Here is a 22,204-nt window from a genome sequence, read left to right on the forward strand (position 1 = left end):
CAGACAGAATGACAGTGACAAGACACAGATGAGAAGATAGAATATGTGAATAAAGGATACAAGATATATAAAAAAAAAAAAAATAAAGTACACAATATACAAAAAATAGTCACTAGACATTATATGTAACTCCGCCTAGGGATTCCTTAGGGGTCCCCTGCCGGTCCCAAGCCCGGATAAAGGAGGAGGGTTGGGCATGGGGCTAGCGACCCCATCCCGTAAAAAACCCACAGCGCTACAGAAACGCCAACATGTACTAAGGACATCTCAGACATCACAGAGATGCCTGGAGAGCCCTTGTTGACGGCCTGTGCCCCAAAAGGGGTAGTAGGCATAAGTAAGTAAGTAAGATATTATATGTATGTTCTATACAAGTGCAAGGGAATGTGAGTAAGAGATATGATGTGATAAATAGATATTATAAATATAAATAGCATTGTGTATTGCACTGGTTTACTCTCTAGGGGGGATTTAGCTGTTTATGAGGTAGATGGCCTGCAGAAAGAAACTTTTCTTGTGCCTGGCTGTCCTGGTGCTCAGTGCACTAAGTTATGGTGCATGAATATTTACACCTTACATGAACTTGAGAGATGATGGGAGAAGTGAGTCTGGAAAAGATGAGTTTTAAGACCCTTTTTAAATGTAGACAGAGTTTCAGCAGTTCTGAGTGAGAGGGGGAGGTCGTTCCACCACAACGGACGCAGAACCGAGAAGCTCCGCGCTTTACCTTTCGTGCACGGGACCATCAAGCGGCCAGATGTGGAAGAGCGTAGCGGTTGATTGAGTCTTGTAGATATCTGGGAGCAGTTCTACTGATGCATTTGTAGGCCATAACCAGGGTCTTAAATTTGATCCGGGCAGCTATAGGAAGCCAGTGCAGAGAAACGAGTAAAGGAGATCCATGGGAATGCTTCGGCAAATCAAACACAACTCGAGCAGCAGCATTCAGAATCAGCTGTAGAGGCTTGATGGCAGTAGCGGGAAGGCCACACAAGAGAGTGTTGCGGTTGTCCAGACAGGATGTCACCATGGCCTAGACTAGTAATTTCCTACCACTGATAAATTGCAATTCCACACCAGCACTTGAAAGCACAGCTTTTTATTTAATTTCAGAACTATTTCTTTTCCAAGACCTCTAAATGAGGACTGTGTTTCTTTGGAGACACTTTGGCCTGATGCAGCGAATGAAGATGGGACACATACTGTTGATTCTAACTTTGCTTCCAGGGCGAATGTTACCCATACAGGCTCTGATGAAACTGATCACACTTTAAAACTGAAAAGCCGTGTTATTAGTATAAGCACAGTCATGGTAAGATACAACATGCTGGTAGTGTAATGAATATAGATTAGACCATCATTACAGCAATGAATGAACCATGGAGAATTCCTGGCGGAACTGAGAAACCTTTCCAATACAAAACACACCTTAGCTATATAAAATAACGATTATAAATAAACCTGTTCAGGCTGTTAATTTGTGTTCACAAAAATCACATTGTAGATATAGTATTTATTTTTCCCCAAGAAGTTCAGCCTTTCAGAAGAGCAACGTTGGTAGCGAATTCCGTAAAGCCCATATCTTATAACTTCATTCAAAGACAACAGTGAAGTGGCCTCCAACGTATGCCTCTTGGACTTCCATGTAACCATTGTACCTGAATTAAAAAAAAAAAAAAAAAAGACTAAAATACTATTTTGTAATGAAATAAGTGCTGTTTCTCATATTACTGAAGCTAAGAAGTAAGGCCAGAGTTGCCTAAAGTGTCAGTAGTGAACATTCCTGATTCATCGAGACTGGTGCCCGGTGACCATGTGGTTACGGTTTGCTGTCGTCTGTCGTGTCCTAAAACTTAACATTGTTCATTATCAATAACACCTTTTCCAAAAGGTCTGGACCCTAATCGAGAGGCATAGGGTGGATGCCAATCATCTCAGGGCAACCACACACACACTGCAATTTAGAGTCACCAACTGACCTGAAAATCATTTTCTTGGATGATGGGAGGGAACCCATGCAAACACAGAGAGAATATGCAAACTGCATACAGATTGATTCTAATTTGAACATCCAAACCAACAGCCCTGGACCCATGAAACACCAGTGCTAACTACTACATCACCACCTTCTCCTAAAACTTAACAAGTCATTTAAAATAGTATTTTTTCCATGCTTTTGCTGCAAAGAAAGTGGGCCACTTACTGAATGGCTCTCAACAGCTCAAAGCTTGGAGCTGTTGTGTACGAGCATACCGAGAGTGGGACTACAGTACTTTCCTTTCGTTTAGCGACAGCCTTTATGTCAGAACAAAACGATTTTTTGTAGGACAAGAGTTAAAACTCTAGTTCAGGATATCACCATGCTGAGAACAAATCCATTTGCGTTAAACTGCTTTTTTGACTCTCACATACCCACTGAAAGTGTGAGTGGATGTGCGCCTTACCCACCAACGCCTGCCAAGCTTGTGTGTCAGGGTCTGGACCACCGAAGCCCCTCGTTCGGACACGCCCCTCTCGATCACGCCGGACTGAGTGACAATGCTTACACGAGGTGCAGCGCACTAGGGGGAACTCATTCCATTGACAAATCCTGTACCAACAGAGCTGATATCGATTTAATATTGTTTTTCCCCAAGAAATTGAAGTATTCAGACTTTCATGAATACACACCGTATTTGATGAGTTCGGAGCGCTGCTCATCTTTAGTTAAAATTGACTAAGCTGCAGTAAAAGAAATTTCCACATATCCTAACTCGTGCTTTTTAGTGCAAGTTTCTTGATAGCACTCATTTGAAAAGATCCATGAGCTATGCATTTAGTTAGACGTTTAAAATGAATTAACTTCAAAAAATATAATCCTGAATCAAATAATTTTAATGTTGGCATTGATGGCATGCTCGATTTCCTCAAGACATGCCGTATCTAGAACTCGAGTAAAAGTGACTTAAGATGGGCTGTAAATGTGGAGCTATAATTTATAACGATGGAAATACTCCCATTCTTCAAAGTACGGGGTAAATTCTCAGTGTTAGGTGAGGCGATTCCCCCAACAATGGGGTTGAATCGCCTTTTCTTATGGAAACAATAACTAACTGGTCCCAGAAGAAACGTCTTGTATGAACTTGTAAATATGAGGTATTTTTATGCAGGACAGTGATAACAGCAACATATTTTATAGCATTTGTAAGAAATATTTCTAGCTTGTCTTTAATTGTTGTATTTTCATTCACTGATCCATCGTCAATAACTGCTTGTCCAATAGAGGGTTAAGTGGTTTGCTGCCTACCTCGCAAGCAAAGGGCACAAGACGGGCTACGGCCTGATTTAGACATTTTTCTTTGACTCACAGATGTTTGATACAAAGAGATAAATTTCACAAAGTGCACTGCTATGTGACTAAGGTGTGTACTTATTTCTTCCACAGCAGACAATTGCCCCAGTTATGCCGGGTCTCCCTGTAAAGTCTCGTTCTCCTGTTAAGATGAACTCTCCAACCTCCTGCTGCCACACAGAGCCAACACTCGCTCCCTTGATTCCATCACCAACCAGTTATCTGCAGTATGCAGTGGTTAGTACCTACCAAAAGTGGTCCAAAGACAACCGGTGAACTGGTGACGGGGTCATGGGTGCCCAAGGCTCACTGATGTGCGTGGGGAGCGAAGGCTAGCCTGTCCGGTCCGATCCCACAGAAGAGCTACTGTTGCACAAATTGCTGAGAACCTTGATGTTGGCCATGATAGAAAGGTGTCAGAACACACAGTGCATCGCAGCTTGCTATATATGGGGCTGCGTAGCCGCAGACCGGTCGGAGTGCCCATGCTGACCCTTGTCCGCTACCGAAAGCGCCTACAATGGGCACGTGAGCGTCAGAACTGGACAATGGAGCAATCGAAGAAGGTGGCCTGGTCTAATGAATCACATTTTCTTTTAGATCACGTGGCCCGCCGAGTGTGTGTTGTTTACCTGGGGAAGAGATAGCAGCAGGATGTACTATGGGAAAAAGGCAAGCCGGCGGAGAGAGTGTGATGCTCTTGCCAACGTTCTGCTGGGAAACCTTGGGTCTTGGCATTCATGTGGATGTTACTTTAACACGTACCACCTACCTAAAGATTGTTGCAGACCACATACACACCTTCACGGCAACGCTATTCCCTGACGGCAGTGGCCTCTTTCAGCAGGATATCGTGCCCTGCCACGCTGCAAAAATTGTTCAGGAATGGTTTGAGGAACATGACAGTTCAAGGCGTCGACTCGGCCTCCAAATTCCCCAGATCTCAAGCCGATCGAGCATCTGTGGGACGTGCTGGAAAAAAAGTCCCATCCATGAAGGCCCCACCTCCCAACTTACAAGACTTAAAGGATCTGCTGCTAACGTCTCGGTGCCAGATAACCACAGCACACCTTCAGAGGTCTTATGGAGTCCATGCCTCGACGGGTCAGAGCCGTTTTGGCGGCACGGAGGGACCTACACAATACTAGGCAGGTGGTTTTAATGTTTTGGTTAATTAGTACATTTTTCATAAGCTGTTATGTATTTCGCCATACAGAGCTCCATTATACAAGTACTGAGTGTAATTATATGGTCAACAACACATTTGAACCATTTGTTTTGAGTGATTTATGGGCAGAGAAACAAATCCTCCTAGTTGTAGTAAGGCTTAAACTCAAAGCAAGAATTAACAGAACACTGTAGTCTGTTGCACACAGTTTATTTAACAATATGGTATATAAGTAAGAAATGAGTTATTTTAACCTTTTATACAGCGATTTAATTTTGCGTATATTTATAGCATTTGAACAACCTGCATGATTTAAATAAGAGAATAACTCACCCTCAATTCAAGTTTTGTTTAAGAGCACTGAGAGTGACAAGTAGGCTCTTCTCTTGACAAATCAGCAGTTGATCAATAATCCCCAGCACGGGGCATCTGAGGAATTGATATGAAAAAAAATGACAAATCTGAAGATCAAAGCAGAAACAAAGCAATCCTCTACATCTTCAAGACACATTCTGGCTCCTGGACAGTGAACTGTACATTTTCAAAAGTGTGTAAATTATTTCTTTGCTTATGGTGTGCAGCTGTATACATGTAAATGTCTGAGCGCAACCGTCTAGTTCCTATCTATACAAATGAATACTCAAATCCCCCACACTTTTTATTTTACAATGAAAGAAAAAGCTCTTTCGAAAAGTATGTCCTTTTTGAAAATTGGTACAACATCTGAATGCATTAGCCATAAATGAGAAACAAAAAACAAAAAACCACTTGGCCTAATTCCATTTTTTACACAACACAAAAAAAAATGCATTAAGTCTGCAAAAGTACAAATAAAAAGTATCAATAGAACGAACTTTTTTGCAGTTTCATTAAAAAAGACATGAGTCCATACCAGGGGGGCAGAGAAGGAAGAAGAAGAAAAAAAAAAAAAAAAGACCAAGACAATTTCTCAGATCTGGTCTAAACCAAAAAATATATATATTCTTTGTGATTTAATTCTCTAATCCTTTGAACAGTGAATCAAAACCCCTCAACTCGTAGGGAAGAAATAGCAGTCTCATGGTTTAGGAAACAAACACGTTTCCTGGACATTTTCCTTTTACATTTCAGCTTTTTACACGTCAGTATAAATGTCCATCGAGAGAAAACACGAAGCCTCTGGAAAGCGGCACTGTGTTTGGCTTCCAGATGCTACAATCTTTCCACAAACTTCTCCAGCGTGTCCCCTGTAGGGTCCCCCACCATATTCAAGTCATTGTTCAGGCCAACACGCCCCGGTGTATTCAGCTGTGGTAGCATGGCGCTCTGCTCGGGCGTGCCCAGATGTCCCGTATCCATGGAGCTGGACATGGGTGTAGCCATGCCTGGATGGGGTGAGCCAGAGTGGGGTGGTGGGTGCTGCGGGGAAGGGCTGGAATGCGATGGAGGCTGCTGGGAAGCCGGACAGGGAGACCGCACAGGGGCAGCCATGGGCTGGCCAGTGAGCATGTGTGGCTGTGGGCTCATGGCACCAGGCTGGGCTGGGGAACTGATCTGGGGCTTCAGCACAGACTGTTGCTGTGAATGCTGCTGCTGCTGCTGCTGGAGCATGCGCTGGTGCATCAGGTTCTGAGGCCCTTCCAGACCTAGGCCTGCTTGGCCCATTTGTGCCATGGGTGGCAGCTGACCCATGGGTGAACCTCCGGTCTGCATGGCTAACTGCTGTTGTTGCTGATGCTGCTGCATTCGGAGCTGCGAGTAGCTGGCAGCAGATGCTTGGGACTGGGGGAACTGCTGCTGCTGCTGCTGCTGCCGTAGGAGCTGCCGGCGGTATAGTTCCTGGAACTGGGGGTTGTGTGCAGGGCTCATGACTTGCCCCTGCGGGCCTAGTGGACCCATGCCCTGAGGGGCAGCCTGGTGGGGCAGCTGTGGAGCCATACCTGGCCTCTGCACAGGGCCACCCTGCATGGAGGCCATGCCCTGCAAATTAGGTTGACCCCCATGCATGCCTTGCGGTGGTGGCTGCTGTGGCGGCTGCTGCTGCTGCTGCTGTTGTTGTTGTTGTGGTGGGGTCTGGCTGGCCTGGTACTTGGCAGTCCTCTGCTTAATAAAGGCAGCCATGAGCTGTGGGTGGGCTTTAAGGATACTAAGCACTTGCTGCTGTTGCTTGGGGGAGCTAGGAGACTTAAGCGTGCGTAGGAGCTCCTGTAGAGCTGTGGAGGGTATGGCGCTGCTGCCTGGCCTCTGTGGGGGCTGCTGCTGTGATTGCAGACCCTGGGGAGGCATGCTTCCCTGCATCCGAGGGCCAGGCTGCATCATGGGTCGTGTCATGGGCTGCGTTGGCTGGGGTCCCTGATTCTGTTGTGGGGGGGCCTGTTGCGGCTGCAGCGGAGCCTGAGGATTCTGCATGGACATCTGAGGCCACTGTACTGGCTGCATGGGCTGCATCACGGGAGGCCCACGGGGCCCCACCATCTGCATGGGGGGCTGCATGGGCCCTGGCATGTGTGGGTGGTTCATATGCAGCCCATTCAAGTTGACTCTGAAGTCTGGGTGCTGTTGCTGGGCCTGGGCGACCCGCTCGATGTGACGTGCCATCTTCAGGGCAGCCAGTGGGGGCTGCTGTTGCTGCTGCTGTGGTGGTTGAGGTGGCTGGGGGAGTGGGGACTGTTGCTGATGGAGCGGTGATGACTGAGGCCCAGGTTTACCCTGTGACGGAGGGACTGGTGGCTGGCTGGAACGAGGTGTATTGGAGAAAGCAGGTGGAAGGACATTAGCACTGGGTGCTTGCACTTGTGGCTGAGTGGGCAGTGGCTGGGGGGTCTGGGGCGTGTTGGGCTGCTGGATTGAGGTGGGTGTGCCAGGCGCAGTTGAGGTAGGCGGAGACGGCAGGCTCTGGGGCCCACCCCGGCCCTGCATGGCAGCCATACGACGGCGTATCATCTGCTCCTGCTGCACACGATGCTGCGCCTGCTGTTGCCGCAGCTTGTTTTTGATGTTGAGGCAGAAGGGAACAGGACACTTATTCTCGTGGCAGTGCTTGGCATGGTAGCAGCAGAGTGCAATCAGCTGCTTGCACACGGGACAGCCACCGTTGGTCTTGCGCTTGCAGCCCTTTGTGTGCTGCACCACACGCTTCATCTTCTGGCAGGACGGCAGCGAGCAGTTGGCGTTGCGGCACTGGCAGGCGTGCACCAAAGACTGGATACAGCGCTGTATACTGAGGCGTCTGCTTTCCTGTGGGCTCTTGGAGGCCTCGCTGCCCTGACTGTTGCTGTCATCATCCAGTCCCAAGCCCCACTTCACCATCTGGTGCTCATGGCCCTTAGTGTTATAGCAGTTGATGCATAGGTCATAATCCTGAAAAACAAGGATAAAAAGTCAAGAAACACAAAAGGCAACACTGGCAATAACAAACAAACAGACAAACAAAAAAAAAAAAAAACTGTTGCAGTCTCATTCGCAGTGCGGGTTTCCGTGTTGGTATATGCTCAGCTCTTGAAGGAAGTAAGCTAAGTGGTTAAATTAGATACTGCTGCACCTGGATGAAAGAAACATGCCTAGGATATATGCCACATGGCAAATGATTGCTTGAACCCAGCAGTATTAGTGACACGACCATAATTAGTGTGTTATTTAAAAAAAAAAAAAAAAAAAAAAAAAAAGTACAAAATTATAATTTAGTCCATTCTGTCAAAGGCAATTCAACTGTATATATTAAGCACTAATGAATGTGCTGGGGACTGACCTCACAGACAGTGCAGTGCCAGCGTGTCTCCACGTGGTGTTTGCACTCGTTACAAGTGTATACAAAGCGGTCCTGGCCCTGGTGGTGCAGCTCCACTAGCATGCACATGGTGCTCCACTTGCAACGCCGCAGTGATGAGAACTCCCAGTGCTTGTCTCGTGCTAGTGTTAGGAAGGCATCCCGCCCATCCATGAGGTCGCAGGTCAGCAGAGGGTCTGGGTCCACAATGGGTGGCAGGGTGTTGATCACAGGCCCCGAGTACAGATGAATTACAAAGAATACCTGAGATGGAAAGATTATTCAGACTACAGAAAACTACAGGCAACGCACATTCTGTCAAATGTTGCAGTGTAGCCCTTTTTGAGCTCTGAAAATAAAGTGTGTGGCACACCTCCTTGTGCTTCTCCATCGTGGCGTAGAGCTTCTGAGACAGATCGTTGGCCACATTGGGCATACCCGGCTTCTTCTTATTGGCTCGACTCAGACTGCTCTTGTTCTTGTTCGTCTTCTTGTTGTTCTTCTTCTTTGCATTCTTGCTGTCTGCCTGGGTTCCCTTTAAAATTCAGAAGGTGGGAATAAATGATGCAGAAATGCCAAATGAGAAGAAGTGCATTAAAAGGTGTGTGATTCACATTGCCATACCAGCCAAAGCAGAACACTCAAAGACAAGAAATATATGCAACATAGATGCATTTTTCTTGTACTTTCTATAGACTGCTCCCATTTCTCCTACCTCTGGTGTCTCGCAAGAGGTTGTGTTCTCCTCCCTTTTACGCTCCTCTTCCTCTTGCTCCAGCTCTTTGATGTTCTCTTCCAGCACGTTGGGCCAGAAGTCACCCTCAAAGTAGGGCAGTTCTTTGGCACTAGTCAGACGATCCTCTGTTGCCTGCTTAAAGATGTCCTGTGACCATGTAGAGAGGCACACATCTACTGTTAGTGTTGTGCTGAGAAATGTTAAGTAACAGTGGGGCTGGCTGAAAGAGCAAGAGCCATGCACAAATGCCCATGTACCTTATAGTCATGGATTATCCGCTCTGCAAAGGCCTTGTCCAGCATCTTCCGGTACCATTCCTGTAGACGCTTGGGCTTAGGAATCTTCTGGTCAGGAGGGTGACAATGGAATATATAGTCGTCCCCTTCACTAGGGGGGCAGGCCCAGATGTGACCTGTCACATACCTGTACACATGAAACCAAATAAATGAGTTATGAAATCTATAGCCAGATAGGTTAAAGTCCTATACTTTAACCATACTGAGATTAACAATGATATGACCTTACTTTATAAACTCAAATACCCACTAACCCACTTGAAAAGTGCAACTTTAAAGTAAATGAAAATGAGAGTATCTGAAGTGCTGCTACACAGGAAAAGCTGGTATGAGCTGTCAGACAAGAATTTAGACAAAACTAACCAGGAAAACCTACCCAAGTTTTTTGACATATTCCAGGTACCCAATTAGAATTTCGTGATACACTGCAGTTCGCAGTATCCGTGGTCTGAAGAAGTGAATACTGTCAAGGTATGATATGTATACCCGTCTGTGGAAGATAAAAGGGGTAAGATCACATTTGGAAAAACCAACCTTTGGGAGAAAAAAAGAACTCACAGTAATAGAGTATAATGTGAACTGACCTTGTGTTGGGTGGTGGGCATTCTGAGCCATATTCTTGGACATGCATGCCAAAAAAGCACACATCCACCCCATCAATCTCTTCAAATGCAAAAAGTGCTTTGGTTCTGTAAGGGAAGCTCTCCGGCATCTCACCCGTATCCACAAACCTATGATAGGAGAAAACAGAATCAGACATCGGATTAACTGTTTATTCTACTAAGGAAAAAATAAACAAGCCAGTCTACGGTGAAAGGACATTTAAAATTTGCCACAATTAAATACTAGATTTCAGACTGTTTTTATTAAATTCCAGATGTAACACTGAATACAATAAAGCAGTTTCACGAAAATTAAAGTATTTTGACAGATGAGATTTACACAAAAGTTTGCACACAACGGCAAATTTAGGACTGAGGCAGCTAAGTCATCTTGAGTTCTTTACCTGGATTTCATCCCAGGTTTGACCTCTACAGTCTTGTCAGAACTTGCCACCACCCGCACAAACACCTCGCCAGCCTCTGGGTGATTCTGCCTCTTCAAGTATTTGTTTACACGGTCCTCTATGTATGTTCCCAGCCTGGTTATCTGTAGCTCTGCAAACACAAGCAGGAAAGATCTTTGCAGCAGTACTGTATTTGATTTAAAAAAAAAAAAAAAAAAAAAAAAGAAAAAAAAATCTGAGCACCCAGAACTCTATATGCTAACTCACCAGGTCTCTAAGGTAATATGACACAGGTGCTTACTGCCTAATGACTATGGTAGGGGGCAATATACAGTAATGGGTAAGTAAGCAGAGGTGAAATGGGTGTCCCTCTCATCCCACCTTTCAGTCGCAACACCCACAGCAAGCCGCCAACATGCCTCACAAGGCATAAACAACCTTTTTCCACAATACTACTGTCTTAGTTACAACTAGGCAATAAATTCACTCACTTTTGGCTGTAAATTTGTTCTCCTTTCTCGTTTTGCCAGACTTCTTCAAGCAATTATCACAGATGAATCTGGAAATACAAAATAATGGAGAAAATGGTGAAAACGCAGCAGGATGCCTCATTTCCCAGTGAGAAGCAAAATGGTCTTGACACAGGTAGGCCAGCAGGGGAGGGGGCAGCTTACCCAGCAGGCCAGATCACCTCATAGTGCAGCACACATATCTGGTGCATCTTTCGTCCACAGTCCTTACATTCAACAAGCCTGGAGCAAAAGGGGAAAGATCTCTGGTTATAGAAGCAGTGGAGGACTCTTACTAGTTTAGTTTTTTGTTTCATTACAGTTGCACTAATTAATCACATGTTCTCTATAAACAACAAGTGTGGCTATTATCACAGGTACAGCTAATCTACCAAATGTGGAGATTTGCTCGATACCCGAGTAAGTGCTCAGCAGGTGGCGCCGTTTCACAAAAACAAAGGCGAGTTACAGTACCAGCGCCACAAAAGTACTCATATTTACACACAAGACAACCAACAGGCTCGTGAAGGAAGTCCCCACTGTGAATCAGCTCAAGAGTTTTCTATTGTCAGCAAAGCAGAATTTAGCTAAAACAACAGTAACAATTCCTAATTCAGTGCGAGTGAAATATAAACACTTACGGTTCTGCATCTAACATGTCGTTTTTCTTTTTCTCAAATTGGTCTTTAGATATCATGCTGGAGAGAGAAAAGGAGGAGTGTTTGGGACATTTATAACAGTACGTGTTAAACTGCTCTTCACTCAGCAAAAACAATACCATAAACTTCACACTGAACCTGAAATTCTAGGATGTACAATCAAAATATACATTAGAACTTGTTGGGGCTTCGGGACCGTCAATCAACGTATTGGAAGCTGTCAGGAAAAACTGGTATTATGTTCTACTTACGTCTGTGGCTGAGCAGGGTCGTCGCCCAGGGTGACGCTGTCGCCCTGGATCTCATTGAAGCACTTTTCACAGAAGTGGTACCTGTCAGCGACAAGGCCATGTTTGGGTGAGCTGGGCCCGTCACACACCCGCACACGGCACACCCGTACGGGGGGGAGAACAGCACAGCACAGCACAGCAGCGTGGTTGGGGGAAGGACAACACAGAGCAGACAGCCAAAGCAAAGCAAAGGTTAGCAATCATGTATCACATCAACCTGACAGTCCATCTTCCCAGCACATGATGGTGTCAAATGGTTAAACTTGCGACTGGTTAAGAAGCTTCTGAACATGCTAATGAAAACAGGTAAAAAGACCCAAGCACTACAGTATGTATACTCCCTGGTGTAATGGTAGTCAAGGAAAAGTCATTACACGAAAAAAAAACAAAGAACTTTGATATACACAGCTCACACACAGACATTTAATCATGCATATGCACTGAATACACAAGCAACCCAACTGGTGGTACAGATGGAAAGTATGGAGTAGAAGTACCATGGGGCTGACAGGTGATCAGGTGAATCACAAAGGGTATGGAATGGACTAGTGCAATGCAGCCAATATGAACATCTTCCCTCCAACCTATCCATACACCCACTGCCTCCACCACTACTGGCTCAGCTGCAGTAGTAGGACCTCTAAGAAAATTCCGCATTTTGCAAGGAAACAAAATCCAGGTACAATCTGTACTTTTTAGGGGTGCATTTCCAAAATATGAAGGGTATTTGGATTAATAAATTAGCGTCCATACGGATTCTCCATTGTTAGCCTCGGACTAGGATGCATCAAAGACCCTCAACAACATAGTGGGGCAAGCAAATAGTGCTGTTGTCTCACAGCACCTGGGTGGTGTAAGAGGATGTGGGTTTGGTCCCTGCTCAGCCTGTGTGGAGTTTTCATGCTTTCCCCATGTTTGCATGGGTTTCCTTCAGGTTCTCTGGTTTCTTCCCACCGTTCAAGGATACATGTTTCAGGTAAAAAACTTGCTATTGTGTGTGTGTGAGAGAAAGACACACACAGTGTTACATTGCCCTAGTGTATAGACGAAAGCCTGTCTGGAGGCAGTATATGGTAGTGTAAATCACCTTGGATGAAAAGGTATCAGCAAAATACTACATAGTATTCATTTTAATTTGCTTTGGAAAAAAAATGCCCGGTAAATAAACAGATGTAAACAACTATACTGTGTCCGAATTTTCTAAACAGAAAATACGTACTACGAAAAGCTCAGTTTCAATTTCTCCAGCAAAGATTCGGAAGACATGTAAAGAAAAGCTCAGAAACGACACTTATACAGATCTGCGAAGAGTTACTAGAAAAACTTTTTTTTGTTGCCAGATGTATGACCACTTGAATGATCCATCCAGGGGAGCAAAAACTTTGTTGCATACCAGATCATCAGGATTAAAACCCTTTAAACCAGTGTGATTTTTCCGAAGTCTGCTGTCCTATGCAAGACAAATTCCAGCTAGTTTCACGGTGACACAAGGATTAGTGACATCGCCTCAGTTATGCCGATATCCCTCAACCCCACCAAATCCCAGCACCCCAACGCATCCTTACCGGTTCTGGTAGCTGTAGTATGTGCTGTCTCTGGAAATGGTGCACAGCTGTTTGCCGTAGCAGCAGAGTGTTTGTGGGGAGAACTCGTACTAGAGAAACAAAAGAAAGGGGAGTCGGGTTATCACAGGTTGAATGTACCCCTAAACAGCTCTGTTGTGTGAATTTGCACAACAATAGCACTTTAAATCAATGTTCCTTCGCCAAAGAACAGAATGATTACTCCAAGGTTTCCTTGCAAACTCTGTTTAGCTTAAGTGTCACAGATTTGCATGATATGTGAACGGGTGCTGACCCCAGGTGGCCACCTTTCCATGTAGACAAGACTCCGTTCTGGCATATTTCTCACCTTCCTGCCACAGCAGTAGCCTAAGCTCTGCATAATAGGGTCAATCTCCTGTTCAAACACCTCAGCCAGCTTGGAACAGTACTTGTACACACGGGAGGTCTTGCGGTTGTACAGCCAGGCATTGTTGAACATGAGCCACACGTCATCCACATACTGCCAGGGCTCCTGGTACTGGCCTGTGTCCAATTTGCGTTTGATGGTTGACAGATCCATGGGGTTTTTCACAATATCAAAGTAATCCTGGATATCGAGTAAGACAAATGAGACGCATGAGAAACTCAGTAAGTTTTATTTTACCCATTTATAGTACAAGGATTCTGTTGATGAGGTTTCAAAATATCTTAATACAAGGTAGTATTTTCACAGTCAAATGTGCACAGACCAATCAGCCCTAGATTCCCAGAGAGCAGTACCTACCGGTATCCCCAGCACGGTGGGATCCACAGGCTGCCGGAAGGGGAGAGACTCAGGATCTTGCCGATACAGAGACTCTAGGGTGGGCATCAAGGCCTGCCTCAGCTCCTCTGGCTTGAAAACTACACAAAGGGGGAGCAAGCAATGGAGATCCTCACATTCTCTCCATGTTAGAAAGTCACACCAGCAAACAAACACTGTGTACACAATACCATTTCCACACAGGCACTACAGCAGAACAACACTTGTTAGTAAATGAGCCTCTGTACAAAAGCCTTGAAATACTACATCTTTTCCTTGAGTTTAATGACATGAATGAGAGTAGGATGACACATAAAATGTTAATTACAATTAATTGAAGGTCTTAATTATTATGACATTTAGCTGACGCCTTTCTCCAAAGCGACTCACAATGTTAGGCATTTTTCTGAATGGCATACAATTAACAGCCATTTTCTTACTATCACAACACATCTCATCAGCTGTACAATAAAGTATGCTCTCACTCTTTCGTCGAGGCAAAGATGGAGATGAAGAGGTGGCAGTGCTGTTGGCTCCAGCCTCATCCTCCTCTTTGGGCTCTGCCTTCAATTCAGGCTTCTTCTCCTCCAGTTCCATCGGCTCTTGCTTGGGTTCCAAGGCGTCTGGTTCCTCCTTGACCTTGCCTGACAGGGACCTTGAGTCATCCTCAGACTGATGAGACAGAAAGATATCTAGTGAGCAACTTGGGAAATACTAAGTAATACTGCACGTTAACTCAAATTACTGTGATATACAGACAAACCTCTACTTACGTTAAGTTCGACTTATGTAAATCCAGATTTATGTAAAAATTCCAGCCTACAGATTATTTTTGGATAGTGCTTTTATTTTACGGAAAATATCTGAAATATGTTAAGAGCAAATCGACGTAACCAGACAAGACAGAAAGCTGCATCTTTCCAGTTCTCGCGTGTTTTAAGCCATGAAGGCATCTCCTCTCGTTAGTGTAGTGTTTTTTTTTTTTTTTAACCCATTTCATTATTCAAAATGCCTGATGGTAAACGTGCACTTGAAGAAAAACGATAACCGTCTCGCAAGCGTACAGCAATTGATTTGGACATGAAATTAAACATAATAAGGAAGTATGAAGGTGGACAAAGATTATCATCTATAGCACGGGAACAAGGTTTATTCATATCGACTAAATACGATCATGAAATATGATGCATGTATAAAGGAGCATGCAGAGGAACAGCTAGCATGAAAACAAAGAAACGCCAAGGTGCAACAACATGGAAAAATGATAAATTACACAACACCCTCGTGTGCCAGCATACTGCTAGATGCACGCACAGTACATTACCGTTCACGTGCTGCATGCAGTGGTATTTTTTTTTTAATTAAACTTATGCTTTAATGTAAAAATTTATTTCATTGACTTGGCATGTGTGTTACTACAATATTTTATATGTCTGATATTCACTAGAGAATTATATTGTGTAATTTTTTGAGAAGGCTTGGCTCTGTAACAGAGGTGGAATCTGACTTACATAAATTTCGACTTGTGAGGGGCTGAAGAATGGTCTTATTTGCGTAAGTCGAGGGGTGTCTACCTCCATTTTTGGTTCCGTCTTGCCAATGTCAAAGTCCTGGTCATCAGGCCGGGCTTCAGGCTTGGGCTCAGGTGCAGGAGCATCAGGAAGGGCTTGCTGGGAGGGCACTTCAGCCACAGAGGCTGGGGTGGGCACACAGTTGTCAACACTGGCAGCTGGCTGGGAAAGCTGGTAGGGGGAACACAAATACATTCACAAACAGCTGATGGGAACCTAACGACACATAGCCAAAGAGGTTTTGGGAAAGAGGGTACATAGGGACACCATATTCATTCAGCGTGATTGCTGTGTGCTGATGTTAAATGGGGAAAAGCTGCTTTAGTAGTATGACCATAGGACGTGGCACATAGTCCTGGCACTATGCTGCCAGTGAAATCACTCTCACCGGAGTGGTGGGAGGCTGTGGCTGCACTTGGGGCTCCGGCTGGGGCTGCAGGGGCGTGTGGGGCTGGGAGAGGGTGGAGCCAGGTGGGGTGCCCATGGTTGGGCCAGGAAGGGCACTGGACAGTGGGACAGGGGTGGAGGCCTGGCCTGCAGAGGAAGCCGGTGTGGAGGGCTGGCTCTGTGGGGGAGCGGGGTGCTGGAGCTGCGGCAGGTTAGTGGCTGAGGAGGCAGGGGGCGGCGGTGTGACACGCAGCGGAGGCTGGGCGGTGGGGCCACAGGACAGCTGGGGGCCCAGGGAGTTCACAGGAAGGTTAGAGCCCTGCTGCTGTGTTGGCTGGAAAGAGAACACATGGCACACTAGCTCCATTAGACAAAACATACATTCTCTCAGTTGTTAATGTTATCACTGACAGTCATTCTCACTGTTCCATCCAGCAGCCATTCTCTTTCCCCCATTTTCACTCACCTGCGTGACAGCTGCCTGGCCCACAGGTTGGCCCATTCCTACATTCATATTCATGGCCCCACTGGAAGGGGGAAACTGGTTCTGAGGCATGAACTGGGTTTGACTGGCTGTCTGGGCTACCATGTTGTTAGCGTGGTTTCCCATCATGCCCTGAGGCTGTGGCATCCTGGAAGGGGACATCCCCATCTTTAAAAAAAAAAAAAAAAAAAAAAGTACAGATGCTTAATTTTGTTCCTTCCAGCAACAGCGTAAATAAGACTCAAAACTCAAAAACACTCAAAACAATATGAACTGTGAGAGGAAAAAAACAGCCTGAAGCAATGTACACTTCCTCTAAGGGTACCGTGGGTTAAACGCAATAATCAAGCACTTCAATCAAGTTAACGGGCAGCACTTTAATAATAAGAGAATCTGTGGTGCATCCGCTTACCGCAGGGACAGAGCTCATGTTCATCTGTACCGGATGACTCATGGGGGAAGCAGCACGGGCCCCCATGGGGGTCTGGTTCATTGACATGTTCTGCATGGCCATGGAGCTGAACGGCTTTAGCCCTGCAGCACAGAGAAAGACAGACTGAGATATACTTTGAGGAATGCACATACGTAACTGGAGGTGGCCATGATGTGAACCCATGAGCGAATTGCAGATACTATTAATGGGCAATGCAGGTGACACTTCCTCAGTTAATGAAAGGTAAGCAGTAGACAGGCTGGAAAGTACCTTGAGAGACTGGCATGCGATTGATGATCTGATTTGGCACATTGGGCACAGGTCCATCTGAGTGTAACAAGAGGCAGAACGCAAAAGATGCATTAAGTGCAATGTTATGTAGAATACCTTACATCTTTATCAGTTCAAGAAATGTCCCCAAGCCCTAAATTTAGGATAACCATCACACCAGCAATACAAACCAAAAAGAATGCAAAGCTTTCATTACATTTTGCAGCAAGAATCAACAAACATAAGCAGACATCAGACAAGAACAGCTGCCAGAAGTGAAAAGAACCCATTAGATGGGACGTACTAGGTGGCCGAACAGCTTGTGTGGGCCCTGGAGCACTAGGCTGAGAGTGGCCTGGTTGCTGGCCCCCCTGGAGTCGTGACCGCCTCTTCTCCTCCAATTCCTTTTGGATCTTATAGATCTTCTCAGCCAGGAAATGGTAGTATTCATCCTGCAAGAAGCAACAGAAGCTGAAAAGAAAAAAAAAAAACACTACCAAAAAAAAAAAAATCTTGAACTCCAATAAGTCACTGCTTAATCTGCTCAACAATAAACACATTTCCAACACCTCACTTAATATCAATGAGTATAATGCCTCTGGGACATCAGTCTAGAAGACTACCCAACACTGGGTCAGATGAGGAGGTGATGTGAGATACACACCCTGCTGTTGGCTGACTCATACATGTCCCCTTCCACCTTGCGAGCATAGGCCACCAGATTCTCCATGCGTCGGTCCTTTAGAGCAGCTGGGTCCGGGGTGGGGAATATTGCCTGAACACTACAGAAACAGGGGCAAATACTTTTGATTTCAGATTACACCCTCTACTTACATTTGAAATGGCAAATGGGAGGTTCCAGACTTACAGCTTGTGTACCAGGTGGTTGCGCAGATCCTGAGTGACATGCTCATGCCAGCTCTTCCTCACACCAGCGGCAGCAAGCTGGGCTGTTCCATCTGCCATCAGCTGTCTGTTGAAAAAGCAGGACCCACATTCCCAACAGTTACTAAATGGAGCCAAACTAACCACAATACTACAGTTTCCCTAAGGTTCTACTCCAAAGGAGTCGAATCAATGAGACAACGTGTGGCCCACATGACAGCGCACTCACGATGGATTGTTCAGCGAGGGAGGGAGGCTGGAGTCAGTGTGCAAGTTCGTCTGTTCTGATGTGGGAACACCCATTGCTCCACCTCCTAGATTCAATTGCCCGGTACCTGAGAAGGTTAAAGTTGCTAGTCAATATGGGCTAACTATACAAAAACTGAGTGAAACTTTTCACTGTAACATTTTTTTGTTGGACAATGTTCCCTGCATATGTAAAGCCACTTTACAAATTAGAAGTTGGTTGCTTAACAGACTGTGCTTAAACTTCGTGGCACCACTAGGGTAAAAGAATGCATGAATATACAGTATATGGGCATGAATGAAAGGTCTTTACCAAGGGCTCCGATGGAGCGTAGTTGCGGGTGCTGCTGCTGCTGCTGTTGCGTCTGCACATTCTGCTGTCCAGGCACCTGCGGCTGTGCAGGTGGCTGGTTGCCATACGGCAGGCCTAGAGCGGCATAGGCCCTCTGCATAGAGCTGGGGTCAATGGATGCAGCACTATTTATAGTGGGTGGGTTCTGCTGGCCTGTACCCACTGGGCCAATGGGGTTCTGCAAGCCTGCACTGGGGGAGCCCATTACAGCTGAAAACCAAAGATAGAGAGCATTGAAAAAATAGAGACAAACATGAAAACATCATTTTTCAATTTGCAGTCTACTTGATAAATTACATACGCAGGCTTTTTCAGAAACGATAACCATTTTTATGAATGAATATCCAAATATGCTGATGCTTTTTAATGAATAAACTAATCTTCAAACCTTCTGAAGCATATGGGTCAGAATTGACAGGAGAATGACCTGCACAGGTGCTGCAGTGAATTTAAATGAATATTTGAGATCACGCTGAAATCCCAAGTCTGCATTCACATGAAATCTTGAAGCCTATAGCCCTTTGCTTGGCTCTTGTATTACCAGCCTCAGCCTCTTACACCTTGAAAGATGTTGAGGAAGTGTGCAGTACAGTGTATCTGTCATCCTGCAGGGGGCGCTGCTGTCAGCACTACCATATTGACACAAGAAATATTCCATTTTATGCTCCATTCACTAAATTAATGCCACAGCCCTCATCCTGATTAGCAGCAGGGTATGGCTGATGTTAAAACTATGAGACCATAGGTTTATCAACTACAATTGAAAGAGGCAAGGTGAGGAGAGCACTGATATGAACGCCAACTCCAGGCCTCACAGACTGAGGGACTCAAAGAAGTGAGAAGACTCACGTTGCTGGCTCCTCTTGTCACTGGCATTTTTGAGTGGCAGGCAGACTGGGCAGTCATGGCGTGTGCAGTTTTTCCAGTGGGAGATGATCTGCCGCGAAGAGGCGCAGTGAGCCACTGCAACAAACACATGGAGGACATGTGAGAAAGAGGGCTGCAAAGAGCACAATGGTTAAAGGCAAACTTGTAACCCCAAAGCTGCTAGATCAAGTCCTAAGAACAGTTCTGGTGTAGAAACCCAGAGTAAGGTACTAACCTTGAATGGCATAGATGAGTAAAATTAAAACTTTGGATAGAAATCCCCCAGAGCAACAAAACACAAGACGATAAAAGTAAACAACTTTCACAGTACACTGAGGCCTTGTGTAACAAAAACATTCCAGTTATCAAATTTGAAACACTTTTCCTTTTATTATTTTTAAATTGTATTTTCTTCACTTGCCATTTTCTTCAAATATTTGTTGCAGCGCAATCATCACTTGCGCTTCCGCAAATCCCCATTAGCTGACTGTAAAATGCACCCAAAAAGTTTCCAGTAGAGTGTTTCCAGTTTTTAAAGCTCATGCCTTGTGTTCTGTTACAGCATTGGTGAGCAAAAACAAGATGAGGAATTTTGAACATGTTTATGGGAGAAATCAGTCAATCAGGATTAAACAGGGATGTGTGCACACAACCTCTTCATTTCCAGTTATTTAAAATTAGTTTTAAGATTTAAAAGTTCTCAATGTTCATAAAAATGTTTAAATCTTAAGTGTATTTACTTATAATAACTAGACCCAAAACATTTACAGAATCAGTAACTGGATGTACGTCTCTGTAAAGTTTCTACAGATTGTACAGATAATTAAGCAAACAAAGTGGTCAGATGCTGACAAATGTTTCACAAGTAGTTTCAAGCTTAAAAAAATAAAATAGATGTCCTGCAGCTGACTGGTGCACTGTCCATGGCATTCCCAGCCTCAAAACCTGCTCCTTCAGGATAGGCTCTGAATACAGCAACCAAGCATAGGACAGTGGCTAATAAAAAGCGAATACATTAAAAAAAGGCTTATAGGAAATTTTTTATTCATTATAGTTTTGTCTCAAGTTTTTACATGACCTAGACCGTGAATAAATTGAGGGAAGCATGACATACAGTGGTGTCCTGAGGATGCACTGCTTAGCTTCATGCTACTGTAATTCAAAGACAATGTTTTAATAAGTAGAGTCAACTGTCCTCAGAATTACCAGAGTGACAGACTGATGTGAGGAATTCAAAATTCTCTGATTTTTGTCTAGATCTTCACGTGCAACTGAGCCACATTTAGCTAATGGGAGCTGTCTTCAATGCATCAAAGACACATTAAGTGAACATAAACCTGAAAATGGTTGTACAGTACCTTATGGAAGCTTCCTGAAGCTTCCCAGTTTCATCTCATATATACCCTGGATGATATACCTTGGACTGACAAAAGAATCATAAAAGAAGCTAGATTCTCTCACTCACCCTGGCAGGATTTGCCAGCCTGACAGTGAGTCATGTGGTTGAGAACATTCTTCATGGTGCGGCAGTGGGGTAGGGCACAAGGCCGCACCTCACCGTTGGCCTGCTCTCGACGCTGGCACTTGTGGGCATGGAGCAGGAGCACCAGCTGCTGCTGGATCAGTTTGCGCTTCTCAGGGTCGGCCGTGGGGCCCGCAGGAACTCCCTGGCCTGGCACCATTCCGACTGAGGGCACTTGCTGCTGGGCCTACACATCAAGAGGAACAAGAATAGCTCAGATAAAAGAAATAACTATAGCACCTCTTCACAATTTTACATGTACCATATTGTTTCTCGCTGTCATGCATCGTGACTTTTGGATTGCCCAAGTCCAGTATGTTGGCAAAGAGGAATGCAGGATGAGTTCAGCTCTCACCATGTTTGGAACGCTTGCAGTACCCTTCATGTCAGCAGGGAAGGGGGGCAGGTTATTGGGGAGACCTGCTTTGTTCTGATGCTGGGTGCCCACCCCTACGCTTGCCAGCTGCTGCTGCTGTTGCTGCTGCACTGCATTCTGGCTGTAGGGCTGTCCGAAGGGTCCATTGTTCCCTGGTAGGCCCATCTGCATAAACAGAAGTAAGGTTGGATGAGACTATCAGGAAAAGAACAGACCAGCTGAATGGTACTGTTCCTGGGAACCCAAAGAATGTTAGAATCTGACACCTAGAACAACCAACAAAAAGTTATGTAAAGAGAAATGCACATGCAAAACTCCTGATAAAGACTTTAGGAACAGGTACAGTGATGAAAGGAGTGCTGTGGATTTAGATGTGTGGAGGTGTGCTGAGCCACACAAATATACAAAGGAAGGGAGGGAAGCCAGCAGTCACCAGCAACTACTGCATTCAGTTGCGGTTTCCTTCAACCTGCCCCTTTTATAATGATAAAACTGCAACAGGTGCTTTATGGACTCACAGCTGCCCAGCATCTTGCCTCTTGAAAGAGAACATAGTTTTTACAACGTGTCTTGTATTCAGGTATACCAGAGCACAAAGCTACCAGGACAAGTCCCCATGCCAAGCACATTGCAAAACTGCTTTTCAAAATAGAAGTGGAGAAATCCTTGGCATTTGCACACATCATTTAGTACTACATTCTAAGTTTTCCTGTAACAGAAAAGCT

At 45.1% G+C, this 22,204-nt stretch overlaps 1 protein-coding gene across 3 annotated transcripts in view; it reads right to left on the reverse strand.

Moving 5' to 3' along the window:
* Positions 1 to 4,594: 4,594 nt before the first annotated feature.
* The window catches only part of crebbpb (CREB binding lysine acetyltransferase b), a 34,343-nt gene continuing 16,733 nt past the window's right edge, over positions 4,595 to 22,204 (reverse strand). Inside the window, exons 4-32 of one of the 3 annotated variants that reach the window (XM_029250213.1) lie at positions 21,459 to 21,644; positions 21,047 to 21,290; positions 19,564 to 19,677; positions 18,676 to 18,924; positions 18,346 to 18,451; positions 18,100 to 18,204; positions 17,896 to 18,013; positions 17,536 to 17,683; positions 17,232 to 17,288; positions 16,941 to 17,062; positions 16,511 to 16,696; positions 16,046 to 16,378; positions 15,661 to 15,828; positions 14,572 to 14,758; positions 14,069 to 14,187; positions 13,652 to 13,891; positions 13,306 to 13,394; positions 11,702 to 11,782; positions 11,433 to 11,489; positions 10,957 to 11,034; positions 10,774 to 10,841; positions 10,283 to 10,433; positions 9,861 to 10,007; positions 9,653 to 9,766; positions 9,238 to 9,403; positions 8,960 to 9,127; positions 8,618 to 8,779; positions 8,227 to 8,508; positions 4,595 to 7,838 (exon numbers count right to left, since the gene is read on the reverse strand). In XM_029250213.1, coding sequence (XP_029106046.1) covers positions 5,691 to 7,838; positions 8,227 to 8,508; positions 8,618 to 8,779; positions 8,960 to 9,127; positions 9,238 to 9,403; positions 9,653 to 9,766; positions 9,861 to 10,007; positions 10,283 to 10,433; positions 10,774 to 10,841; positions 10,957 to 11,034; positions 11,433 to 11,489; positions 11,702 to 11,782; positions 13,306 to 13,394; positions 13,652 to 13,891; positions 14,069 to 14,187; positions 14,572 to 14,758; positions 15,661 to 15,828; positions 16,046 to 16,378; positions 16,511 to 16,696; positions 16,941 to 17,062; positions 17,232 to 17,288; positions 17,536 to 17,683; positions 17,896 to 18,013; positions 18,100 to 18,204; positions 18,346 to 18,451; positions 18,676 to 18,924; positions 19,564 to 19,677; positions 21,047 to 21,290; positions 21,459 to 21,644 — 6,393 coding nt within the window. In that variant the 3' untranslated portion in view covers positions 4,595 to 5,690. The remainder of the gene's footprint in view (positions 7,839 to 8,226; positions 8,509 to 8,617; positions 8,780 to 8,959; positions 9,128 to 9,237; positions 9,404 to 9,652; positions 9,767 to 9,860; positions 10,008 to 10,282; positions 10,434 to 10,773; positions 10,842 to 10,956; positions 11,035 to 11,432; positions 11,490 to 11,701; positions 11,783 to 13,305; positions 13,395 to 13,651; positions 13,892 to 14,068; positions 14,188 to 14,571; positions 14,759 to 15,660; positions 15,829 to 16,045; positions 16,379 to 16,510; positions 16,697 to 16,940; positions 17,063 to 17,231; positions 17,289 to 17,535; positions 17,684 to 17,895; positions 18,014 to 18,099; positions 18,205 to 18,345; positions 18,452 to 18,675; positions 18,925 to 19,563; positions 19,678 to 21,046; positions 21,291 to 21,458; positions 21,645 to 22,204) is intronic. The other 2 variants (XM_029250214.1, XM_029250212.1) reach the window with 2 other exon arrangements.

The sequence above is a fragment of the Scleropages formosus genome, chromosome 3, assembly GCF_900964775.1.
Source record: "Scleropages formosus chromosome 3, fSclFor1.1, whole genome shotgun sequence".
In the NCBI taxonomy this organism is placed as follows: Eukaryota; Metazoa; Chordata; class Actinopteri; order Osteoglossiformes; family Osteoglossidae; genus Scleropages; species Scleropages formosus.